The 16,349-nt window shown below is 46.2% G+C and overlaps 2 protein-coding genes across 4 annotated transcripts in view; one reads left to right on the top strand and one right to left on the bottom strand.

Moving 5' to 3' along the window:
• The window catches only part of PPP2R1B (protein phosphatase 2 scaffold subunit Abeta), a 32,632-nt gene extending 27,958 nt beyond the window's left edge, over window positions 1-4,674 (top strand). For both annotated transcript variants that reach the window (XR_009183765.2, XM_012520686.4), the window contains 2 exons: window positions 3,453-3,554; window positions 4,555-4,674. Coding sequence is in view for 1 of the 2 variants with exons in the window: in XM_012520686.4 (XP_012376140.1) it covers window positions 3,453-3,518 (66 nt within the window). In the remaining variant the exon portion in view is untranslated. The remainder of the gene's footprint in view (window positions 1-3,452; window positions 3,555-4,554) is intronic.
• SIK2 (salt inducible kinase 2) overlaps window positions 1,517-16,349 on the bottom strand; it is a 169,070-nt gene continuing 154,237 nt past the window's right edge. For both annotated transcript variants that reach the window (XM_058289111.1, XM_058289112.1), the window contains exons 10-15: window positions 11,488-11,716; window positions 10,738-11,022; window positions 10,432-10,595; window positions 9,560-9,670; window positions 8,795-8,886; window positions 1,517-8,160 (exon numbers count right to left, since the gene is read on the bottom strand). In XM_058289111.1, coding sequence (XP_058145094.1) covers window positions 7,536-8,160; window positions 8,795-8,886; window positions 9,560-9,670; window positions 10,432-10,595; window positions 10,738-11,022; window positions 11,488-11,716 — 1,506 coding nt within the window. In that variant the 3' untranslated portion in view covers window positions 1,517-7,535. The remainder of the gene's footprint in view (window positions 8,161-8,794; window positions 8,887-9,559; window positions 9,671-10,431; window positions 10,596-10,737; window positions 11,023-11,487; window positions 11,717-16,349) is intronic.

The raw sequence follows: 16,349 nt of genomic DNA, 5'->3' as shown, positions 1-16,349 counted from the left end.
CCTGCCAGAACTCAACTCTGGAACAATGTGAAGAGCTGTAGATGGCGCCACCAATGCCCTTCCTGTCGGGTTCTTCACCTGGGCCCATGGACGGGCTCCTTCATCTGGGTTTTTATGTGCATATGTACATCTCTTGGGACAAGTGTCCATGTCTTCTATCAGTGTGTCAAAGGGATCCGTGTCACTTCAATTTAAGATTCAGGGGGTAGAAAGGAGCAAGTCACCGAGAGCAGAACTCGGCCCTGAGCAGTGTGTTTACCCGGTGGCAGCCTCGAAGTGGGGGCCTCATCGCGAGGGCCAGCCCCGCGCCCAGCCAGGCAGGGGCCCTGGGGCCAGACTCAAGTCTCCCTATTGTGCCGGGCCTTTGGCTCGCAGAGGCGACAGCCTGAGCACGATGTTCTGGGGTGCACGGAGAGCAGGGGCCTGCTTGACTGGCTGGCTGCCGAGTTTCCTAGCCAGTCTCTGCTGGCCATCTGTGGTTTTTGCCTGGGGTCCTAGGGTTGTTTCTGGCAGCATAAAAGTGATGTAGAAGTTTGGTGGGAAAGGGGAAAGTTTGCAAAACATCGTTACTGAAGTCCAGTGCTTTCCTCAAAAACTCAATTGAAACAGTGATACTGAATTTTTGTGTAGCCAGAGGGGCAACAACAGTTTCATGGCAGGACTGAGGCAGGGCCTTGAGTGGTGCTGGGGCCCGGGACTGTCCCGCGGGGAGGCCCCCTCCCGGCCTCTGCCTTAACTGCCCTCCCTGCCTCCCTCCCCTTGGCGCAGACCCCCGCTCGGTTTGGGAAGTCCCGCGGTCCAGGAGCACGACTCTCACAGGCTCCCTTGACAAATGGAATGGTCTGCGGGAAACCAAATCCCCCTTAAACTTGCTGCCAGAAAGTAGGATTTAATATTCAGGGTCTGGTGCTAAAACAAGTCCTCACTGGATGAGAGCAGCCCCAAATGCCCGGGCAAATACTCCCAGCACCCTAAGGGCATTGAGGTGGGTCTCGGAAGGGTGCCTGGCTCTTGAAGGGCTCCGTAGTATGTTCGTGAGCAGCGCCGAGGCCTAAGTTCGTCGACCCCAGGGACCGTGTGACGTCTTGAATTAGTAGCAGTCACCTTCTCAGGCTTCCTGGCCACCCAGTGCACGACCTGCAGCCTGCCTGTCCCGGGGTGCTGTCTGGAAGCCTGTGCCTCTGCCTCCTCCCCTCCTGCTGCTGAAGGCCCTTTACCCAAACTACCTGGGGCCCACGGGCCCCGAGATTGGAAACAGGGTTAGTGTTAGGTAGACCCTCTGGCCCTGCAGGCTTCTACCTGTACTCTGGTGGCCAACGTGTACGCACGATTGCAGCGCAAGGTATTACTTACTGTGCTGACGTCAATGAGAACATATCCACTGTCCTTTTCTCCAGCCTGAAATGAGTGCCAGAGCTCAAAGAACACAGTCACCTTCTGCACTTCTTAATACACCCAGGGGCCGCTGGAGTAAAGGCCCAACTTCATTTGTCTGACATTCACACTATCCAGGCTCTTAGAAAAACAAGTTGTTTTTTATTTTAAATCAAGAGGGCTGGAAACATAAAAACAGTACTTTTTTTTTCTTGCAGAAAATTACCCCATTTAAATTATCATTTGGTACAAAGATCATTTATTAAACTGCATTTTAGGCAGTTTTTTAAACATTGAGTAGTAACAGGTTTATATTTTGATTTTTTTCACATTTGGAGCTATTATAATTTCCACTCAAAATACCAAAGCTGATTTTTCTTAGTAATTAAAAAAAAAGCACACAGAAAAAATGACTACAATTAGATTAACTTTATCAAAAGTAACTCACAGACCAAACAGCAAAGACCACCCTCCTCCCTTCAGAAACAAGCAAATAATCTTGCTCTTTCTACAAAGTGCAACTATTTCTGTATCACTTGAACTTCTTAAATTGTAATCCCCAAAGAAAACCTCTATTTTTCTCCTTTTCCCTTTAGAGATTGTGGTCAAGGCAGATTTCTTTTACCATCAGTAGTGGGAAGGTATCACCCGAATTTCCTGGATTGAGCAAATCTTGAACAGATAGGCATCATACAGCCATTGGCGAGGGTATTGCTAATTTAACACTCTTCCAGTCCTGGTCACATTTTTCAAGGATGTTGTTGTGTACTTCTCTTTTTAAAGCACCCCCCTCCCTTCCTTCTGAAAAGAGAAAATATTCTGTCAAACCGTGTTATTGTTTTCACCCCTAACCAGCATTTCTACTTGATGGGACTTGATCCACCCCTCAGGGTCCAGGCTCCTTTAGTGATTCTTCTCAGGGTGGGGTGTTGGCCCGCAGGGGTGGGCCGAGGCCAGGCGAGCTGGCTCCTTGGGGATCTTCCATCGTATACTTATACAGGAAATTACTTTATTGGGTAACTTGGAAAAACAAGGCCTTTCTGACATGAACCAAAACTTGTGTACTTGAACTGGCCAGTGGAAGGATGGCTGCTCTTGCTCACACGGGGCTCCCTGGACACCAGCAGTTGTCGCTTGGGGAAGCACTGCTTCCCCCCAACCAGGAAGCTGCCAAGGAAGAGTAAGGTTGGGAGGACACTGTCACTGCCCACCCCGTGCTTAGCTCGAGGGGGGCCGTGTTGGTACAGCTGTTTGCGTACAAAAAGTGAACTGTTGTGGGGAGGGGAACGCACGGACTCAGCAGCCCGCAGACCTGAGGGCTTGTCCCAGCCTCTCCACACACAAGCTAGCTGTGACCTTATGACAGGTCATGGAATCTTCTGAGCAATTTAGTTTCCTTGGCCATAAGACTCGAGGACAGTATCTGCCAGCTAAATTCATAGCATCGTTGTGAGGATAAGAAGAGATTACTTTGCAAGTGCTTGGTAAGTTAATGTACAAACGTGAGGAACTGCTCCTTTGGGACAGGCAAGCAGAATATTTGGGCAGGAAACATCAAAACTCTCGCAGGTGCTGGTTTCTCAGTGTGTAATAATGCCCTGAATCTGCCAAGTGTGTTGAAATCTGCCCAGATGGGATGTGAACCTAAGTTGCCTATGCAGCTAGGGCAGCTCTGAGTCTTCTCGAATCAACCAGGCTACCTTAATTGGGTGAAAAACAGCAAAACTACTATGGGATAGGGCCCCATGAGCTCAGGACTCCAGGGCCCAAAGGGGCCTTGAAAGATGGATGTAGTTGACCCCTCTGCTTTCAAGGGCCAAGCGGGGCCATACACTGTAGGACAGAAAGCTCTGTAATCACCGTCCCCTCCCTGGGCCACAGGCTGGAGAGGGTCATGTTTTATTCTACCGAACCTGCCAGAGGGATGTATACATTTAGAAAAATGTTTTTAAATCAGTTTAGGAAAAATATCTTCCACCATCATCCTGAAGATAAATTCTGTAAAGATTTCCAGAAGCAACAAAATGATAAAGATTCCTGCCTATACAATTACTCCAACTTAATACTTGTTTCTCCAGTTTTTACCTTTGATGTCTAGGCAGAAGGAGACTGAGCGGCTTGGGTGGCTACCGAGGAGGCAGTAGCGGCAGCCCAGTTTAGGGGTACAGGATGCAGCCAAGGTCAGACCCGGCACAGGGATTTGGAAATTCACTGGGACCGAGATTTTTGTCAAGTGGCATTAAGTATTATCTAACGGAGGAGGAATGTGAGAAATTATCTGGAGTATGGATTTCCTCTAAGTCAACAGGGAACAGAAGTGTAACTGTTGATACAGGTTTTCAAATGTAATCCAGAGCTGAAAAACCCCAAGCCCAACACAGAACCTGGTATTTAAGTCCCTGAGGTTTGACTAGCGCCTGGGGACTTGGCAAGGGAAGCCACTCTCCTTTCACTGTCCAGGTTCTGAGCTGTTGGCTCCTAATCAGGGGCTGATCAGTGACCAGTGTCCCTAGACACTGCCCATCTTGTCACCCTCTACCTGAGAATATACCTCCTTCCCAACTCCTAACAACTGGGGAGCATTCTTTTATCAAAGAAATTAGCTGCATCTAGGAAGTACTGACACCCAGCACCCAGTCAGCCCCGTGAGCCCCTGGGCTAGGCCTGGAGTGGCTGGGGGGTAGGGGCAGGGGAAGGTGGCCCTCCCAGCTCCCCCCTCCCCCATCCCAGGCCTTGGGTCCTGCTTCTTCCAGGACCAGAGTCAGGAAGAGGGCAGGAGAGGGAGGTGTGCCTTCGGTGCCCTCCCAGGCTCTAGCCAGGCCCATCATGAATGCAGGGACCGTCTGAACACTCAGGAGTTCTTGACCTCAGAGCAACACAGGACCACTTGCGCGTTCTTTCCCGGGAGGCAGAGTCTGGTACAGAAAGGAGGGGTTTTTGTCCACATGAGAACTACCTAGTCCTCTAGTCCACCTCCTAGTGCTCCTTGGTCGGCCCAGCTGTTCCCCACTGAGTGCAGAGTGGAGTGGAGGCTTGTTAGAAAACCTCACCTCGACTGTTCCAGGGAGGGCGGTGCAGGCCAGGAGGAGCGGAGGCAGGGGCTGGCAGGTGGGGGCTGGTGGGGAGGTCCACGGGCTGCGCCCTTGTGCTGAGTGTTAACACCCTCCGCTTGCCTTCCAGGGACCAGTGTATCAAGGCCCAACTGGAAGTTGCTGAACTAGTGCATTTTTCCCAAAGCAAAGACTAATACCCCTGGATTAAAAAAAGAGCATAAACAAATAAAGTACCACACATATTGCACATTTTGCCAAATGAAATTTTTACCTCATGTTCATCTCACCAAAGTCTCTTCAGAGGAGCCTGGTTTACAAGATAAAGCTAATTATTATTTTACAGTAGTGTACACATTGCTAATGTGAAACAGACTGGGGAAAAAAGTCATTATTTCCAAGTTGCCTCTCATACAAAGAGTGGTACTAAGTCTTAGTGTTACTTTAGTATTTACGGAGAGAAAACTGCTTGGAAGCTTACACAGGTCACTGGTTGGGCACAGAGTGACAGAGATGATGGGACAGCACTGGGAAAACACCTAACCAGCAGCACTGGTCTCCTTTTCCTCAGCTGACATGTCAGGAAAACCAGGCAGCTTTGGAGCTGACTGATTTACCTGAAATGAGATAAACAACGGGAGCCTAGACCCAGGCTTCGGTGGAAAGGTCCTGCTCGGCCAGGTGAGTGCCAGGCAGCTAAGCCTGTCATTTCTTAACAGCTCTGGGCCTGCCAGGGCTTCCCCTTTCTGTTTCTGGGTCCTTCATCCTGACCACCTCTCCTCTGTCCCTCTTCTGTCGGCCTAATTGTCCTGCTGTAGCTCCCTGGTTTCCTGGGCTAAGCAGCTGAGGGCTTTGTTGGGGGTCAGGGGTTAATGCAAATTTGTAACCATGCCATTCCTATGATTCTGAAGCACATGGCTCCCATTTTCAGTCTGGAAGGCATTTAAATCTCATAAATACTACAGCGCTTCTCTAGTATATTTGGGGAAAACATCCTTCAGTATAAACACATCAAGCCCTGTTTTATAACTGACTTGTTTTACAGTGACTCTTGAAACATAATTAGAGATCACTATGCCACCCCCCCCCCCACCCCGGCTGAAAAACAACAAAACAAAGCATGAGTCAGAATTTAGCAAATTAAGACTATCGAGTACTTTCAACTTTTGACAAATGCCTCCCATTTTAAATTTGGTGGTATCTTAGAATGGGATCCCCAAGTCATGAACACTTCTGATGGACATTCTATTGCTCTTAAGTGAAATGATTTTATCTATTTCATGAAATCATTAATTTTAAGCATGAGGAGGAATAAACAATCCTTTGAAGAAATGTAATTCATTCTTCCTAGATTTTCACTGAGTTTTAAAATCGCAAAACTGGAGGTTCTCCGTACTAGCGTTTCTTGCTAACACCGGGGCCTTTGAGCAGCACCTGACGGCTCGGCAGTGTCTGAGCTGCTTGATACCTCCGCTAGCTGGGGCTGGGCTGGGACAGCAGAATGGAACTCCTCAGAATTCCCATGCTTCTCCTCACCTGCTCAGGCATTTATAACAGAGAGGAAAGGCACCATCAAGGTGTTTTCTAGATGCAGCATCAGTGTAGTAGCTCTCTTTGTGCTTTAAGGAAGATACTTTGTGCTTACTGCATTCATCTGCTGATAGAATGAGCCATTCTCAAGGACCGAAACAATAGCTGTTGTAAGTAATACTGACTTTGTAACACGTGGATGTTACTGTCCAAATATAGATTACTCATTATTTCTAGGTTAACTAGCTGTAGTATCTATTTTTAAATTCCATGAATTGTAAGGGTTAAAGGTTAAGTCTTACTAGTAATATACCGTGTTTGGCAGATGATCTGCATAAATGGTTAACACATCTGTGGATCTTTGAATATTGCTGTAATACTTTAACATTTCATTATAAGTAAAAACTGTAAGGAAATTAAGAATGCTGATTCCCACATGGTGGAAAACAAACTCTGAAGTGACTTTGGATTTAGCATTGACATATATGGAAAACTGTTGGTTTCTACAGAAAAGAAAACGTACGATGCGGGTGGGGTGGGGAGGAAGGCACAGCACTACCACTTCACATGGGAGAGAAGTTCCTTGTTCTTAATCCTTAACATTTCTAAGCCCTACAGGAAACTGTCCAAATATACAAAGCTCAGTAAACTACTAGCAACATATAGTGTAAAGTCAAGGATAGTTATTACATTTTAAGAGAGATAATAAGTCCTCTGGAGACCAACTGCTCCCAAACCGTAAGTCTCCACAAGAGACTGTTGGGAAGAAGAGCCTGTCTTCCTCCGCCCAGGGCTGGTGCTCACGGTGGCTTCTGGAGTTTCTCGCCTGCGCCTTCTCCACTCTGTGGGTCTCCAGTTGGTTCCACAGGCATCACCTCTGGAGCACTGAGTACTCTCTGACACCTGGAGCCCAGGGCCACTGTCTCAAGAGGTGTGTCTCCTGCACCCAAGTGGAGATGGCTGCCAGCCTCAGGGGTCAGTACCGGCTGTCATCTAACGGCCCCTGAAACAAAGCTCATGCTCCACTGCTTTGCAACAGCCTTGGGGACAACTTGCATCAGCAGCTTAGAACTTAGAAGTCATTGATGAAGTATAATGTTCCTTTATTTCCTGTGCATCAAATTTCATTATGCATTCTTGATTTGCCTTTAAGCTTCTTGTCGCTCTGCTTCAGTGATATATTGCCCTTTTTTCCCATATATATGCAGTGACACATATTTTTTCCTGCTTTTGCCAAGGATTCCCCTGGTAATGAACTGCTATACTTCAGCATAGAACCTACGTCTCAGTGTCCTCTTCTTATATAAACATTTGTCAGTGCCTCCCTTGAAAGCTTTCTCCACTTGATCCAGGGGCATGATCTTTAGCTTACAACTATGTTCCAGCACTTGCCACAGAAAACTTTGTGGTGGGACAGGGCCACAACCATCCCAGCCAGACCCTTGGATTCCAACTGGGCAACTTGATATTTTCCCCATTAGGGACAGGGCAAGAAAATAAGCTTTAAATTCAAAAGGCTAGAATGAAAATAGCAGTACACCCTCCTCCCTCACATCACCCACCTCACTTCCTGTGCTGAGATTAATTCACCAAGACATAACCACTGTGTTGTGGATCCACAGCCTCTAGCATTTCACAATCAAAGAGTCCAGGTAACTCAGAGAGAGCTAAGGCGTCGTAGCTAGAGGGGGCCTCCTGTAGTCCCGAGCTCCTGGGACAGTCTGGCCCTGCCATGCCCCCTGGCTGGGCTCCGTCCATGGAATACTGACAGGGAGGGGGGTAGTCTGGCTCAGGGGGAGCCGCGCCGGGCAGCTCACAAGTCTGATAGGAGAACTGTAAGGGAGGTGGAGCTGCTCCTGGCCGTTGAGGTGGCGGCGGAGGCGGTGGCGGAGGCGGTGGTGGCTGCTGCAACTGGGATGGCAGTGGAGGTGGCGCACAGGGGCCTGGTGTGGAGGGCAGGGGCTGCAGCTGCATCTCCTGGTACTGCCTGAGGAAAGGGTTGTACTGGATTTGCTCAGAAGGCTCCAGGACGGGACTCAGGGGCTGGGGCAGGCTGAATGGTGATGGCTGTTGTGAGGGAGATGGGCTCTTCTGGTGGGGCAGCTGCTGACTTGGCTGTGGGTAGGAGCTCTCTGCTATCTGCATCTGATTAAAATAGGCCTGTAGCTGAGACTGCTTCTGGAGGAAGAGTCGTTTCTGCTGGAGCCTGAGTTGGCAATACCAAGAGAAAGAATTTTAAATCTCAAGCAATGGCAATTTTAATGCAAATCAAACAGCACCGGTTCCCTACCCCTCCCCCCTCCCATAGCAGAAAAGTAAGGTGGAGGGAACCAGTGGTGTCTGGTTTCTTAAACCTAAGCTCAGTTTTTGACCCCCACTGGCTGATCTCTCAGTCCTCCCTGTGAAGTGAGGGGCTCCAGTTCCCCATCTGGAGTGTTTAGAAGGGGAGTTAACACCTTGGCCTCCGTGAGTGTTTGTAGGTTGATGGATTAGGGTAATTCTATCTTGGCCAAACTGTTTCTACTTGTGAGCCCTGCTGTGAGGGGATGACATTAGGTCACTGATTCTGAATGCTTAAGGCCTATTTCTAGCCCACGGGAAATGCTAGAAGAAGAGGAAAACAAGGCACATTTTAGGGCTGCTATTCCCTGACAGGTTCATACTTCATGGGTACAAGAATAATCTCTTGAGCTATCATGTCTTAAAAAGACTGTGGCTCACACATCAAAAACCTACTTTGCTATCAGCGGCATACGTGAGTGGGAGATGACAACACACCAAGCATTCTTAAGCCTTCTGTTAAAACAAAGTGACTCTTTTGGCCAAAGACGCCCTTTCACCTGTGTTCCTGCAACTGCTGCTCCAGGCTCCGAGGTGGTTCTTTACAATAAAGCTGGCAGGTGTTCTGGGCCTTTGACAGAAGGCTGGCTTTCTAGAAGAGCAGAGAAACAGTATACAGTCACAATGTGCTGTCACCTATGACACGCAAACTGCTTATGCCTGGAGGATGAATCTCAGTCTGTGGGGATGAAGAGGCTGACGTTTGCTCGTTGGAGACCTTGGGAGAGCCCTGGGGCACAGGATCATTCTGCCAGGAGGCCTGAGCCCACTTTAGTTCTAGCCTGCTTCAGTTTCCCACTTCTAAAACTGTCCTAGGACTGTGAGCACTCATGAGTTCAAAAACAATGAGACAAGTGGAACTATATAGCAAAGGTCACAGCTCCTGCTAAATGAATGATCATTCTTTATGGGATCTATGTTGTATATTTTTTAAGATTTTCACATACCACTGTTGATGCTAATGTTCAAATTTTGCAGGTCCCAGATTTCTATTTCTTTTATTATTAAGAGGCATATAATTAGAAATGAAGAAAGCGGATCACCCTTTCCTACTACTCAGTGTTGTATCCTTTCCTGGGGTCCGAGGACAAATTCTTTCCTATAGCTTGCAGCACAAGACTAAGTCCGAACTTGTTTCTAGAAACTTCAAGTGTGGAGCCATAGAGCAGCTATCCTAAATAAACACCAGCAAAGCAGGTTTCTGTTCTGCAGCCAGGAAGGTTTGGGCTGAGAAACGTAAGCTGTGAGGAGGAGAAGGAGCCCACCTGGAGTCTGTGCTGTAGGTACTGGGTCTCTAGGCTTTGCCGGCGGGAAAGCTGAGGGTGCACACTGTTAGGGAGAGCAGAGACACTTTCCTGCTGCTGAGAAACTTCCTCCTGAGGAGAAAAGAGGTGAAGAGAAGTTTTAATACTCCTTGTAGAGAAAAAGCCTGAATTCTGTTTTTAAGCACCTTTGCAAATGTCCAAGAGGAATCCCAAACTCTGTAAAAAACAGTACTCAAAAGCTTTTACCGAACTAGTCAGCTGAGGCTTCATTTCTTTGCAGAAAATTTATGAATGTATTATCTGCAGTTAAGTATTACCTTGTCACCTGTAGGGCCGAAGCTCAGGGCCTCTCCAGGAGGCCGTCACTTTCATGTGGCCTCATGCTAGAACACCCTTGATGCACTGGAAAGAGGCCCAGGATAAAGTTGATTGGGTAAACAGCAATACTTTTCTACTTTTAGCATGAATACACACATAGTATTTAATGAAGTGATATCAAAGTGGTGGCAAGAAACTTCCCATATGGGTGAAATTTATGAGTACTAATTTGTGTGTATATGTATGTTGGGGTGGGGGTTGAAGGGAGACTGTGGAGTATTCTGTATAAAATATGCCTGGGAACCAAAAATAGCTGGAGAACGCCTCACCTCCATCTGGTACCAATCACCTGGGGTCAGTGTGAACGGCTCGAGCCTGTTGTTCGAGCCTGTTGTCGGGGGCAGATGGGAGCCACAGGCAAAGCTTTCAGGCTGTGGTCTTTAAAGAGCTCTTCTCCAGGATTTGAGTAAATCCTCTAAACGAAAATCACATCTTCAGGGCAAACCCACGCCTCCTACTCACAGGGCCACCGTGTGAAGGGCCAGAGCACCCACCTGGGGGCAGCTGCCAACAAGGTCTTGGAGCTGAGGAGCAGCTGATGCCAAATTGGGGTCTGTCTCTGATCCCATTTGTTCATAGAGCAGCTGCACTTTGTTCAACTCCAGGATTCCTTTGGTTCTAGCCAGATTCTGAAGATGTTGTCTGAAAGCTACAATTCCTGAAAGGAAGTACAAAGACGAAAGAGTTTGTAATAAAACACGAGGCCTTCACTGGTCATAGGTGTGACACCGACGTGGCACCCAGACCCCTATGCCCTTAGAACATAAAGAGTTTGAAAAGGTAGACGAGAAAGCAGTCACCTTGGGTGAGAGAGGTGTCCGATGCCCTGCGGCCCTCCCGGAAGCTCACCGGCGACCTGTTGTGGGCCTCTCGTTTCTGGGAGCTGAGGGCCTGCATGGCTGGGTTGGCAGGTCGCAGGCTGATGAAGGGAGACGTCATGCGGGGTGAGGGCTGATTGGCTAACATGATGTCCTTAAGGGAAGGGTTGTCCTCCAGAAAGTTCAGATCCCTCTGAACAGACCCCATATCGTACTCAGAGTCCACACTATCGAGGGAGGGGTTGTCACTCATAGAGAAAATCTTCCCTGTAAGAGAAAACAAAACATATAACCAGCAGCAAGAGCATCTTCCCTGAGCATGGGATAGAAAGTATAACCAGCCTGAGCCCTGACAGCCACAACGTCCTAAATATCTAACCCAGGCTGCTTTTTTATTTCCAAAAACTTTTTGCCTGTCTAAATGATTTTCAGAGAGCAAGAGCTGAAATTTAATCATATTTAAGTTTTGTGGGGAAAACACTCCAGAACCTGTGCCAATAAGGCCTCTGCCACTCTAAAAGAGCGAGACTTTGATGTGTCCCGTGGCCCTCAGATGAAACCTGGGCATTCGGGGAGCTAGTGCAGACACATTTTAATCTTAGCTGCTGAGCGGGCCTAATCCTTAAACCTGCTGAATCTGGTCCAGAGAGGACTAAGAGGAGACCGAAGTCTGGGGTGTGACTGTGAGGTGATGCTGTGAAGATGTAACCTGCCAGGCAGCCTCCACCACACCTGAGCCGGGCACCACGACCAGCTGACTGGTTCCTTCTGAGAGAGTGTGCCGTCGCTGTCCGCCACGGGTCGACTGAAACGCTTCAAAGGCATGACTGGGGTCCTCCTCGGCCTCTCCTTCTGCCTCCAGCCCTTCGTCGATGGAGGTCTCCATCATGTTACTAGGCAGGGACTGGCAGCCTTTCCTCACGAGGACGGGTGGCACAGGGTCCAGCAGACAGCCGTTCACCTGAACAGCAGGGGGTGAGAAGAAACCATCAGTGGTCGCTCTGAGAGACACAGGAAGAATCCACCAGGGAAAAAAATGTCAAGACTTGTGGCAAACCAGAAATTAAAGTAAAATATTAAAAATGTACATATTTATTACTAAGGACAACACACAGATCAGAAGTTAAGGCAAGTCAACCGCAGCACTTAGAGACAGAAGCCCATTAGGACCCAAATTAGCACTGCCTCCCAGGTTTCTCTGAGTCATCGTTAGTACAATAAACCATTTTTTTTAGTGGTTTCAAGATGCATAGGGGTATATCAGCTTGAGGTCTACCAGTTTTTGCTCTTTTTTTTTTTAATGAGGGAAACAACTTTTTTTTTAACTGCATAGCTCATGGCTAATAAAAAGGAGTAGTCACCAACAGTCTAATTTCACCTACAAGGCATATATGTTTAAAATTATAGTACCTGCCTATTTGATTTCATCTTTAATTGGTTCTATGTACCTGAGGTAGGGAAAGGAAGAATTCTTTAAAGACAAACTAATGTCACAAAAAGGACTGGGGAAAAATTTTCAAATGGCAAACACCCAAAGCCTTCCATTACAGAATAACAAGTGACTCACAGCCCCAAATTCCAGCAGAGGTTAATAAGCACCACTGCACTGAATTCTCTCTCCTGGAGCAAGACATACAATGTCTATAGCTTGTCTCCCACCAGGGCATACTCAGTGCTGCTCCTAAGCAAGAACTCTGCCTTCCTAGGCAGTTGCCAAGCAAATCACCTAATGGCAGGCAGAAATCACTCACAAAGGAGAGTTGTGGTTGCAGAATTGTTCTGGCTGGTAAAAAGCCCAATGAGGAGGCAATTATTTACCTAATTACCTTAACTATACCCCTGTGTGAATCAAACCACTGTTGTCTCCTATGAATAGCTGCTCAGAAACAGCCAGTCCTAACACACTCAGCTCTCAGCAGTACTTTCACCTGGAAAACGCAGGGTAGAGCTATTGTTACCTTTGGAGACAGGGGACCTCATGTGTGAGAGGTGACGTGGCACATCCCTATGCCAGACACCAGGAAACTTTCCTCTTATGGCAACCAATCTGAAGGCGCTTCTAGGCCCTTTATTTGGAGAGGGAAACTTGGGTGACTCAGATCGTTGTTTGCTTGGGGGGAGGGGATGGTTATTCCATAAAGACTGTTCTGGGGCTGTAGCCAGTACTGGGATAAGGTGGCTAATGCATTACAGGATTTTTAAAACGACCAGTGGTTCATGAAAAGGAAGAGTGGCCAAAGGCTTTCTTCAGAGCATTCCCAAACTCTGACCTATCTGGCACCAGAAAATAAAACTACCTATGGCCAGCAACTCTCATTCTCTCCTTGGTCCCTCCTTTTCTGGGCTATAGCTAGAGTTTTCTTGCAGGAAAGAATATTTATTTGAGAATGTATATTCATACCTCTAGTATTCTTAACTATCTACTAATACAATTTTCTAGGACTAACCAAGGTTGAGTTAGAAAAGAATAAAGTAACAGAGAAAAGACTTATTATGTAATTATCTACTGAGCATTTTTACATTTAGAGCCTCTACCAAAAGTTTACCAGATATTTCCTGCAACATAAGCCTTACAACCAGGTTCTTTTTTTCTCTTCTTCATAAAGAAAAGTCACCTTTTTCTGAGTACTCAATCCTGTAGTCCCCCTAAATTACAATTTTACTGAAATTGCTTACAGATTTTTCTCATCTAGACTACAAGAGGAATTATGTCTCACATTAAAAAATGTCTGTTGAATTGAATTTAATAGAAAACAATGATCTGGTTTTTTGGATGCTGTTCTGATGATTAAGAAAGTGGGGGTGGGGTGCTTATAGTTAATAAGGTGTGAACACATTCAGCCATAAATTCAAGTTTCCCAAACTGCTCATAACCATGTCACCCTCTGCCAATTTACCCAGGGGCTTGATGCACCGAGAGCCTAAACTCAGCTCCTGGACTTTGTGACAGAAATTTTGGGCTGATCACAACCTAAGCTTCTAAAAATAACATCTGCCCTAGGAATTGGTCTAGGCTAACTGTAAATTACAGGATTTCAAAATACAATGTGGGTCAAATGCACACTTTCTAATACACTGTTTCTGTCTTTCCTTAGAGCTCAATTGGTAAGGCTGTTTCTACTAAGAGATCTCATATGCAGTCGGTGGTTCATGTATGGGAGGTTCAACACTCACTGCTAAGGCCCCTGAACCTCCCGCGAGCACACGACTCTAGCACAGGAGGCTGGTGGGGCAAGGCTCAGGGTCCCCCCAGGGACCTTGGGGGCCGGGCATAGGCCTTACTTAATTTGTATCTGAAGTATTTGGCAGGTTTGGCATATACTGAGGAGGAGCTATCTGCTAAATCTCAGCTCTGCTTACTAGCAAGTTACTTAACCTCTTAAAAGCTTAGGTTTTTCCATTTGTAAGACGAAGTAAAATTGTTTGGGAGGATTAGCTAAAACAAAATATGTAAAATACCCTGCATAACCTTAACATCAGGTACTGAATACATTTTATCTATTAGTATTATTTCTCAAGCGAAGAGTTTGCTTTATAACAATGAATATCAAAGCATGGGAATTAAAAAGTGATGTTTTAAAGCATTTTTAACATCTTGAGACAAATTCAGATAAACCAGGTGAGTAAGTAAAGAACTGAACCCTAGTTCTAGAAATTTATCCTAAAGAAACAATCAGAGATGTAGTCAAAGATTTAGACACAAGGATTTCACCAGAAGCTTATGTAAGTGTGCAAAACAATGATAAAGCATCTTCGGTCCAATAAGAAGTGAACAGTTAAGTAAAAGGCACAGGTAATACAATCAATATTAGACGGTTTAAATTCATGATTTCAAAGAACATTTCATGACACGGGGAAAACGCTCATGCTGTATTTTGTAAAGCAAGCTTCAAAATTATGTTATCGTAGAATATAATTTAGTGGGAAAAAACTCTGCCTACTGAGTCTCCCTACACCCACCCACCCACTCATCCTAACCCAAACTGTGCTTATCTCTGGGTAATGGGATTATGGATAAATTAAATTTTTTCTCTACAAACTCTGAATTTTCCATGTGTAATTATGGCTTGTTTTATTTTTTCAATTGGAAGTTAAACATTTGTTATAAAAAATTCAAATTCAGAAATAAAAGTGCCATTGCTCTCCCTTAAAAAGTCTTAGAGGTGACCACTATTAAGAGTTTGAGGTCTATCCTTTCAGATCTTCTTTACATGTATTACCTTTATAATCAAAAGCTTACTGAACTGTAAATAGACATAAAACACCTCAACAAATTTTCATGGTTTTGCCTCTCAGTTCACTTCTGCTCTCCAGCTATGCAGTTGGTAACTTGCAAAATCCTTTTATTTTGGTACTCTTTGAAAATATCTAATAAAACATTAAAAGTGACTCTGAAGGGAGGAGAAGAGGCTCAGGTGTTTGAGCCCCTGCCCGGGTCCAGTTCCCGGTGCCTCCTGAAAAACAAACAAAAATGAACAACAAGCAAAGCAAACCAAAAAAATGTCTTGGGAGCCAGTGTGGCTCAGTGGTTGAGCGCTAGCTTCCCACATACGAGGTCCTGGGTTAAATCCCCAGTCCCTGGTATCTCAAAACAAAACAAAACAAAACAACTTTGAAATATGTGTGTGTATATTAAAAAATTCATAACTCCCAAAAAAGCACTCAAAAGAGAAAAAATACACCCTGCAGGGTTTCTCCATCTGCCTTCCCGTAAAGTCCCTGCTTCACCTGTGGGCTGTGGGCCCTGGTCACCGCCAGAGCACCTGAGCCCTCCATTCTTCTCAGAGGGAGATGGTTGCAGAAAGGTGCTATTTTTTTGTAGGAACCCAACACGGTTTCAGTGCACATTCCCTGAGGGATTGTACTGCAGGCCTAAGCATGGAAGACTTCTGAGAGGCAAGAAGAGGTGAAATTTCTCTGAGATACATAATATGTACTGTTTGAGAGCACGAATGAAATCAGAAATACATGAAATTATGAAGCATTTTTAAAATGGGTGTTTTATGAAATACAAAGGAAACAATATGAGCAAAATGGAACTGTATTGCCGACTGATGATTTTTTGTGCCTTTATTCATAGGCCCCAAGGAAAGAGGCAGAGAGGAAGGCAGGACAGCATTCTTGCCAACTTAAGCAAAATGGCCCCCAAATAGGACCAGCGGATGTCTATGGCCTGGCTACCTGCCAGGGTGGCACTGCTCGTGTGGGCGGCCAGCGCTAGCATGGCTCCTACAAATGCAAACACACCATGTAGCTCCTGTCTCTATCTTTCACCAAATCATTCGTTTCCCTTCTGTTTCCTAGTTACGGTAACACAAGCTTTAAAAATAGCTTGCCCCATATAAGACGGCAGACAGTGCCCAATCTGTGTTTTGGGCCTGATGCCCTCACAGACAAGCCTTCAGCAGACTGCATTTTAATTTTATCGAGGGAATTAGATCTTCAAAATAAATGAATCATGTTGCTCCAGTTAATGTCTACATTTCTGGGTGGGAATCTAGTAGCAGTTTCTGAGGTTACTGAACACACTAGGCAACTAGGCAGAGAAAACAAGATCCACAAGGAAGTGAAATGGGTGGGCTCGTCCTCAGGGC

The sequence above is a fragment of the Dasypus novemcinctus genome, chromosome 27 (assembly GCF_030445035.2).
Source record: "Dasypus novemcinctus isolate mDasNov1 chromosome 27, mDasNov1.1.hap2, whole genome shotgun sequence".
In the NCBI taxonomy this organism is placed as follows: Eukaryota; Metazoa; Chordata; class Mammalia; order Cingulata; family Dasypodidae; genus Dasypus; species Dasypus novemcinctus.
Note: the sequence above shows the minus strand (reverse complement) of the source record. Positions and strands in the feature narration are given on the sequence as shown.